Raw genomic sequence first — 9,494 nt, 5'->3', positions numbered from 1 at the left:
TGAATATTCTCTTTCCTCAGCATTACACATGGCTATGGTTGTCGTCATCGACCTAACTTGCTCAATGAATACCCTCGCCTATCCCAGACCTATTTCTATGTTCATGGTCAGATCATTACCACCCAAATACACTACAGCAAGATTGTATCTCCTGTTCCATAAGGGCAACTCACTTGATCCTAAACTTATTAACCTGCCGGGTCTCCTGTAAATTTCTAACTCTATTCCTTCATGTGGCACATGAGCTGGGATCTGTGAGTGTCCCAGCAAATGTGATTTGGAACCAATGTCTTAGGCCATCCAGTTCGAAGGACCAAATGTCATGAAATATACCCTCTAAACTGGGTTTTTACTGGTTTGCCTGATGGAGTTGGCAGGATGGCACAGCCTATAGCAAAGACTTCAGTCCCCACTCACATGACAAATGAAGATGGTGACAAAATTTTACATAATTTTATTACAAAAATAATCATCTCATGACTACTCTTACAAATTAATAAAAAAATAAATCTTATTACCTCTTAAGGGCTGGCTACACTATCACCAAATCGACAACCACTGGTCCTTAAGGGATCAGTAGTCTGGCTATCTCAATCACAAGTCACTACAAAATCACTGAAAGTCGGGGAACAGTATGCATGGTACGTAATGATCTAACTGGCAACACGAGCACAACAGAATGGTCTTACCTCAATGGGTCTCGGAAGGGAAAGGACGCGCTTCTCGCCTGGAGATACTAACTGGGGAACCAGTTATGCATTTTTCAAACTCAATTTCCACTCAATCATGTGTTAATATGGCAGTTTCAATACAAATTACATGATAAAACAAAAACAAAATATGGAAGAAGTTCCCACAACTCTGTCGAATAGCAGACTCAAAAGCATATACAAATACATTACACGAGGGGAAGGACCATCATCGCCCCTGCCACCAGCTTTCTTCTTCATGATTTCGTATTCAGGACACGACAGAATCAAGTTGAGAGAAAATAGTGGACACATTTTTTCACGACATTAATCACCCTGATAGACAGTAAGGAGGCCAACTATATATTGTACAAATAGTTCTGAATCACAAGTTTAACCAGACCAGTAAGTCACGGAGAATAGAATTTAGGCCACAGGCAAAGCACTAGGACCTATGTTACTCAGCACCGAAACGAAAATTGACAGTAAGGCTTACAAGGTGTAACACAAAAATCCTCACAGTTGCACTGTGAAACATTTGTCAGGAGAGGGTAGAAAGTAAAATGAGAGAGTATGAATGGAGGTAGAGTAATGGGAATGAAAGGTTCCAGCTAGGAAACCGAGGGACGCTGCAAAGAATAACTAATGCCTACGTGGCACTGCATGAGGAGCTGTATAGGCACTATCACCCTATGGGAAGGTTCTGGATTGACATGGTTGGCCAAATGCCCTGCTCACAAGGTGAAAATTGGAAAAAATTAAAGTTAGAAGACGGCCCTCTATGTGGAAAGATGTCAAAGGTTGCTATCAAAAAGTAAGCGGTAGAGAACCATATGACTGGGGAACTTAATATTGATAGCTTTTTTTTGTTTGTATGGTGTTTTTACGTTGCATGGAACCAGTGGTTATTCAACAACGGGACCAACGGCTTTACGTGATTTCCGAACCACGTCAAGAGTGAACTTCTATCACCAGAAATACACATCTCTCACTCCTCAATGGAATGGCCGAGAATCGAACCAGCGACCACCGAGGTGGAACGCAAGCATCGTACCAACCACGCCACTGAGGCGCTTGATGGCTTTTAGTGCAACCTAGTGTCGCAGGGCACATTTCAAGTGGTAACCCTTAACAAGATGCTCCCAGACAGCAATTGGCTTCAGAGTTCTTTGATAATAGCATGAAATTATATACCTCTTCCTTTCTGTAAGACCCTTTGTCATCATAATAAAAATGGGAGACCAAGCTGGAAAATGGGTTGATCTCAAAGACAGAGATGGTTTGAGCAAGTGAAGAGATGAGAAGAGGAACAGTTAGTCAGAAAAGTATAACAGATATACATAACACAACAAAGAGCAGTAGGAAGGCCACAAAATCACGGAGCATGAGTGAAGACCTAGACCAGATAGATATTCAGGTTGGAAGTGCACATAAAGACAATGAGCTCATTCAAGCCTGTACAAAAGGTTAAAATCTAATTTAAAAGCAATGATAATTATATGGAATGAAGAGGTTCATTTCAAAAACTTTCAGAACATGGACAGGGTGCAAACATTTTCAATAATTCAATGGTAGTCAAATAGTCAAAATCAAACACATCAACAAATATACCAAGTTTATTAATAAAAGCATAAATTTGTAGACTTTCTGTGAAATAATGTTTGAGGCAGAATTTAATTCCATAAAACACAAGTGAAGAAAAAATAAAAACAATAAGTCCATTAAAATAATATACATTGCAAGAAAAAGCAAGCATTTATAATCTAAAAACGTAGTATGGGTACATGTAAACATCATTGTTATACAGACTATAAATGGACCCTATTTTTTTTTATTATAGTATTAACAAAACATCCAAATCCCAAAATAACTTATAGACCTAAAAGTATACTTTTCACAGAACTAATCAACACAAATTTTAAGTCCTTGATAGCTTCTCTGGGGGCATGTATCCACATTCTCCAAGGTGCCAAAGACCAACTCTCCCATCAGGCCGGATAACAATGTGTGTCATGCTGCCATTGTGTAGAGTCATTCTTAACCATGCTTCTGGTGGTAACTGCAGAGCTCTGTAAGAAGAGTAACAGAGAAGATATAATAGAGTAGTTAGTTTTCACTGGTGGGCTGCCATACATGACACGCATGACAAAGTCAAGATTCTGGATGGGTATTCATTAATAAGAGATTGACAAGTGCAAAATGAAGTAACAAAATCACTATACCATACAGTACTTTAATTTCATGGACTAACAAAACAGAAATAGAGTATCATAATAAGGGTATTAATATTATATAACATTCAGGAGAGAACTTACATCCTTGACTTTCGAAGTGCAGGTCAAGAGGACATAAAGTAATACAGCTAGGCCAGAGAGGATGTGACCAAGGACCTTTAGTACTATAATGTTTACAATTTGCTGCACAATACATTCATAATCAAGGTAGCACCCCTCTATAGGGACATTACCAGGTCGATTAAATAGTATTTAATTAAATACAAAATTCTTACATTTTAAAGGACCATACCAAAGGGTTTTCCTTTATGAATAAAAAACTATACATTCGTCGCTATATGAATTTCTAAAATTTAATGACTGAATAGACATGATTCAGACCAAAACTTTCTGCAGGGACTTATTTTCTAGTCTTGACATTCTGTTGGTTGAAACTTGGACATTCTGTTGGTTGAAACTTGGACAGTCACATTATAATCACTTGCAATATATCTACAAATAAGTAACCACATCCATTAAGTCACTGACTATATATAGTATTTTTTACTTCACAAAATTATTCACCAAAATTTACATAAATTGACAACCTTGGTCAATAGGTTATGATTGTCCAGTAAATCAATACATACGTATTTCATTTCACACTGACAGAATCACATCCATAAACACAAATGCACTAATGCATTGCATCTCATGACCAAGCCATTGCAGTCCAAACAAATGGTTGCGCAATTAAAAATATATTCTCAAATGATTCATAATAGGAGTTGAAAAGAGATAAGAAGTTTTTCCTCAAAAATAATATAAATATATGGTATTTTTAGTGACAATCAACTAAAGCGAGACAACTATAATGAAGAACCACATACTAAGATGACTGAAAGTGAAATGGAAGAGCTAACTCAAGGTCACAAGTAATCATAAGCCTGTCCAATAGGCTTTTGTTTGGTAGTTCAATCAGCGACCACTGTACCACACCTTGTGCTCAATGCCCAATTTATGAAAGCTAGGTTTGTATTCCCATCAGTAATGTTTTCCCTCAAGTTCAACATAATAAGACTGATGATAGAAGCTTATAAAAAAATCACAAAATTTTGTTCGCACCACATTTAATGGTTTGAGATTGGATGGGTGTACCATATGACCTATTTTCTCCTGTCTCTGAGTTTGTGATTAATCATGATGATAAAGTAGTTAAATAAGATAAACAACTCATACTAGTAAAGTTCAGAAGGTTGGGCCATTACGGGACAAGACTAAAGTAACTGGATAAAAAGTAAGAGGCAAAAGACACAGTAGCAAGAACTGAAAGGGAGATCCAAAGGACTTTTAGTAATCCTCCTGAATGGCAATTAAATCTCTCTTTCGTTATGTCTTTACCCAGTTTATAAAGAGCTTCCATGATGCCCGATTTGAAATGGGGTGGATACTATTGTGAAATTACATCCCTTACTTCCTCTATTACTTCAAGATTCTCACTACAGGATATATGAAGAATACTTAAACAGTTTTGTAATGCAACATTGAAAAAATAAAGAACAAAAGCACAAAGGAAAAGATGGAGTCACATAAGTAGTACATGAAACAAAACATTTAAGGAGAGCTGCAGTATTTCACAATGTAGTATATCAGACACAAGGTCCTGATACTAAGGCTAGTTCAAAGTTTCAAATTAACAAACCAGTACATGGCCTAATATATATAAGCAGGGCAGACCCTTAATGAGGCCTTTAACCTTTCCCACTCATTTCTTGCATGTCTAAATATGTACCGTATACCACTACAAGAGATTCTATGGCTACCTAAAAACTGTTTGGTTTGTAACACATTTTATTCTTTCCTTCCTTATGTTTTTTCAAGGTTACCCAACATCCTACAACAATAGCTTTTTCAAGGTTACCCAACATCCTACAACAATAGCCAAAGCACCATATCCTACAAGATGGATGCTATTTAAATCTGTTCACAATATTCATATAACACTTCATTAAAATAAAAACTACATTGGGATCGAGTAAAAAAAAATTTAAAACTTACCTGCAAACAATATATCTAATAACATTTGCATGACAGACAAATATTTCGTAGCTATCTTTCTCTTGGGTATACGGAGCACGGTGGACATATTTTCTAAAGGCTGCTTCTATGCGTGCCCCATCAGTGAAAAACTTCTGAGGAATGCATGTAAAAGTGATTACATATCAGATGGCAAATTACAACTAGGAAACAACATCATGAGAATACTGTAACTTTGTTAACTTTGAAAAATCACAATTCAACTCTCAGATTACTTTTTAATAGCATCATACTATTCTCAGCTGGTTTCTGTCAACTTTCCAATCTATTCATCCCCACATCATTTATTACTTATATCTCTTGTCATTCAAAATGTTTACTGCAGCATGCCATCTTTAATACTTATCAATATTAATTTTTTTCAAGATTCCAATCAACAATGTATCCCTATCAATCATAAAAGTAAACTAAAATTCTATAGTACTACACAGTATTAAAAAGTGAGTACGTATATTGAAATAATGTACTGAACACTATAAACCAAAAACTGCAATGTACTCGAATAAAACTCAAAATATCATACCAAAGAACCCATTATGGGCCAAACTACATAAATAAAAAATAAAAATAGCAAACGACATACGTGCACTTCTGGCTTCCAGCTTCCTATAGGTGGTTCTGGAGGAATTGGCGCACCTTCCCGTAACAAATCACAATGTTCAATATCTTTTGTTTCGCCTAACTTTTCCAGAATAATTCTTGCCGTTTCTGTTGCTCGAGTCATTGTGGAAAACACAAGTTTTGTATACGGGAATCCAAGTGTTTTGAGGCGTTCACCTGTTAAGGCTGCCTGCTCTCTCCCTGTAAGTAGAAGTCTGAGTTGCATAAGTTTGTAATTTCTCATGAAATTTGAGTTCACAATTTCTCATGAAATTTGAGTTCACATTCTTAAAAATTTAGAGAAACCTATTACAAAATATTCCATCACATAAGAGGGTACACATCACCCAGTCAACCTAATGAGAGACTATACTACCAAGCTGTGTCAAGTAGCGGTCATTATCGGTGATGCCTTCCAAATTATACTGCCCATGTCGTATGAATATGAGATGTCGGGTAGCTGTAGATTTGTGCTTTTCAACATGTTCATTGTGGATGTCAGTAATTTCATTATTGTTTACCTCCTTCAATTTTGATGGCTTTACTAGACTTTCTGCTTCTCTCCTGAAAAGATCATTCTTAATTAACCTATAATTTCATTAAAGTACAGTAATCTTGTTGAATAAAAAAATATGATATTTTTATAATAAAATAAGGTTTGTATAAACTACTTACCCAGTAATTATATAGCTATTAGTTCCATGGATGGCAGCCTAATTCAAATTTCGCGGGTAACGCTTCGATTGCTCCTTGTGTAGATACTAGGTATACAGTACCATCCCCCAACGGCAATACTATGAACAACTTAAAGCACTTCATTCTGTTTCATGCATAATGCCCATCAGAGGGGAGGCGGGTGGGCTCCGATCATATAAAAGGATTTTGACGTAAGGAAAAATCTATGTATTTCTGGGCGATTGGCTCGTGTCGCCAGCGAAATATCCTTTAATCTATTATTTCTAGGGTAAATGTACTAACACATACCAGAGAATAAATAAAATAAAGAATAAAAGGTCGTATGACTGACTCTCACCCTCTAGGAGGGTGTCGGTATGACACTAGGCGAGTGAGACCACTACCACGAGCCAAATGCCAATAGAATCTCCCACACTACAAAACCCTCCAAGAGGGGAGCCGTCCCACAAGAGGGAGCAGCGTAACTACTACTACACCATCCCATGCTTGCGACTGCTGCGCCTCTAGTGGCCATCCTGAAGTTAGCAGACAATCTTGAGCGAAGGGATGGGTAGGGGGGGTATTTTCGCTGGCGACACGAGCCAATCGCCCAGAAATAGATTTTTCCTTACGTCAAAATCCTTTTTCTGGGCTCAGCTCGTGTCGCTTGCGCGAAATCGTACCAGAGAAACAGCACAAGATTGTAAACAAAGTAAAATAAAATATAATAAAACAAAATAGGTCTCAAATGAAGATACAAAATAAAGAATGAATATAAATTGCTAAAAAGATACAAGTACACAGTAAAGCAAAATCAGAATTATGCTTAAATTACCCTTAAATCTAGTTATGTTAATAATATAAGGTAATTTACATATATACAAATAGGTACAATGATTACCTATCACATAAATCTGTGTAAACAACATGTATCAAAAATAGAAATAGCAATTAGTATAAATTTACATAAATATTTGATCAATGATAAATAAAATATCTTAGGAATGTATATGACTTAATATACAAAACCCGTAACCATTGCATTATGATGTATCCCCTAGCATAAAAATAGGGGATAACATCTATGAGATCAGTATGGTAATCAGATGTGAGTGTCCCTAACCAGACAAAAGGGGCACTTATACAATCATAAAGCAGCTAAGACACAAGGTAAATGTTAATGAACAAGGCAGGAATAGACGAATGTTGGGTGAGGCAGGTAGAAAGGAGGACTGAATCTTCTACTATAATCTAGCTAGAGTCAGGGAACTATGACCCGCTGCTACTGCGGGGAATTTCAGAGCTTCCAAGGACTTAAGGTAGTGACGTTTGAACACTGTCGGCGATTTCCATCCGGTATACTTCTTTAAATCAGCAAAATTCATATGTTGGAAGTAATTAATTGAGGTGGCTACTGCCCTGACATCATGTGCTTTTGGAAAGGAGTCGGATTGGCTTGTTTGATAAAGTACAGGATTTGTTGCCTGATGCCTTTAGTGGATAAAGTACCACCTTTTTCCTCCTAAAGAGGGGCCCCGATGAGGAAGAGGAGGTCCTGGATAGAAAGGCTCGTAAGGTTGAAACCGGACAAAGGGAAACATCTTGTGGAAGGGGTAGTACCTTCCAAGTTCCCACCTCATCAAAGGATCTTCATTCTTTGCTAAAAAGCTACGTTCCGGAGAAAGTAGCACTTTCCCCCCTTGGGAAAGGGAAGAATTGAATAATGATCCGGATCTCTGGATAAAGCCGACAGTTCTGAATTCTTGCTCCTGAAGCTAGGCTTAATAAAACAGAGTTTTTCTTAGGAGCATCATAAACGAGCATGTGTCATTATCGGTTTCGGAAGCCAGTTTTAGAACATCGTTTAAGAACCATGAACTGACGTAGGCCTGACAGAGGGCCTAAGTCTAGCACATGCTTTAGGAATAGACTTAGAAATAGGTATCTGTCAAGTCTATGTTAAATAAATCCAATTGAAATATCTTTTTCAATGCTGACTTGTTTGTCGTAATCGTGGCTAGCTGCTAACCCTTTTCAAATAAAGATCTGAAAAAGGATATAGCAGAATTAACTGTCATGATTCTGATATCTGACTCTCTCAGGAAGATTGCTAACTTTTTGACGGCAGCATCATACTGCCTCAAAGTTGAATCCCTTTTATCGGATTCCAGGAAAAGAATATTCTGAGGGTCAATATTCGCATCTCTTTTTGCCGCAAACTTCATGAAATCCATAAAGTTAGGGTTTTGAGAATCCCTGAGGAAGCGAACACAGTCTTCGTTTGTACTGATGGGAGAGCTTGGGACTGGGGATCCGAAGGGGACGAAGACCCAGTTCCCAGGATCAGGGGGTACCAATTGCTCTTCGGCCAGTCTGGGGCTACTAGAGCCACTTGACCCCTGAATGTCCTGAGTTTGTCTAAGACCTTCATAAGGAGATTCACTGGAGGGAAGACGTAAATCTTCTCCCAGTTGTTCCAGTCCAGAAGCCAGGCGTCCGTGGCGTAAGCCAGAGGGTCCCAGGTTGGGGGCTACATAACACGGTAGTTTGTGGTTCGCTTGTGATGCGAAGAGATCCACCTGTAGCCCTGGGACTCTTTGAAGGATCCATTGGAACGAACTCTTCGTCTAGAGACCATTCCGACTCTAGGGGTACTGATCGGGATAGGGCGTCTGCTATGACGTTTCTTACTCCAGCTATGTGGGTTGGAGGAAAGATGCCAACTGAATTTGTCTGCCAGGAGAAGATGGCGATCATGACGTGATTTAGATGACGTGACCTTGGAGCCTCCTCTGTTTATGCAATGTCTACTACCACTGCGCTGTCCAAGACTAGCTTTATGTGGGAGTACCTTGGTGGGCGTAATCTTTTCAGAGTCAAGAAGACTGCCATTGCCTCCAGTACGTTTATATGGAACTGACGGAACTGGGGTGACCAAATTCCTTGCACCTTTTTGACCTGGGAGTACCCTCCCCAGCCGCTTAAGGACGCGTCTGTGTGGATGGTAATCCCTGGTGGAGGAACTGAAGAGGGACTGACACTGACAGATTCTTGACTTTTTGCCCACGGCCGAAGGCCGCGGTTCTTTTAGAATCAGAGGTACTGAGGGATAGCTTGTCCCTGGACCTGACATTTGCTCGAGAGCGCCAGATCCTGGTTAGATCTTTCAGTTTTGGCTTTCATTAAGATGTTCGTTACTGAAGCAAACTGGAGAGAGCCG

At 38.6% G+C, this 9,494-nt stretch overlaps 1 protein-coding gene across 1 annotated transcript in view; it reads right to left on the bottom strand.

Moving 5' to 3' along the window:
- Nucleotides 1–2,290: 2,290 nt before the first annotated feature.
- Nucleotides 2,291–9,494, bottom strand: part of LOC135218691 (serine/threonine-protein phosphatase PGAM5, mitochondrial-like) — an 87,864-nt gene continuing 80,660 nt past the window's right edge. Inside the window, exons 6-9 of the mRNA XM_064255140.1 lie at nt 5,976–6,193; nt 5,583–5,800; nt 4,961–5,094; nt 2,291–2,758 (exon numbers count right to left, since the gene is read on the bottom strand). Coding sequence (XP_064111210.1) covers nt 2,608–2,758; nt 4,961–5,094; nt 5,583–5,800; nt 5,976–6,193 — 721 coding nt within the window. The 3' untranslated portion in view covers nt 2,291–2,607. The remainder of the gene's footprint in view (nt 2,759–4,960; nt 5,095–5,582; nt 5,801–5,975; nt 6,194–9,494) is intronic.

The sequence above is a fragment of the Macrobrachium nipponense genome, chromosome 1, assembly GCF_015104395.2.
Source record: "Macrobrachium nipponense isolate FS-2020 chromosome 1, ASM1510439v2, whole genome shotgun sequence".
Classification (NCBI taxonomy): domain Eukaryota; kingdom Metazoa; phylum Arthropoda; class Malacostraca; order Decapoda; family Palaemonidae; genus Macrobrachium; species Macrobrachium nipponense.
Note: the sequence above shows the minus strand (reverse complement) of the source record. Positions and strands in the feature narration are given on the sequence as shown.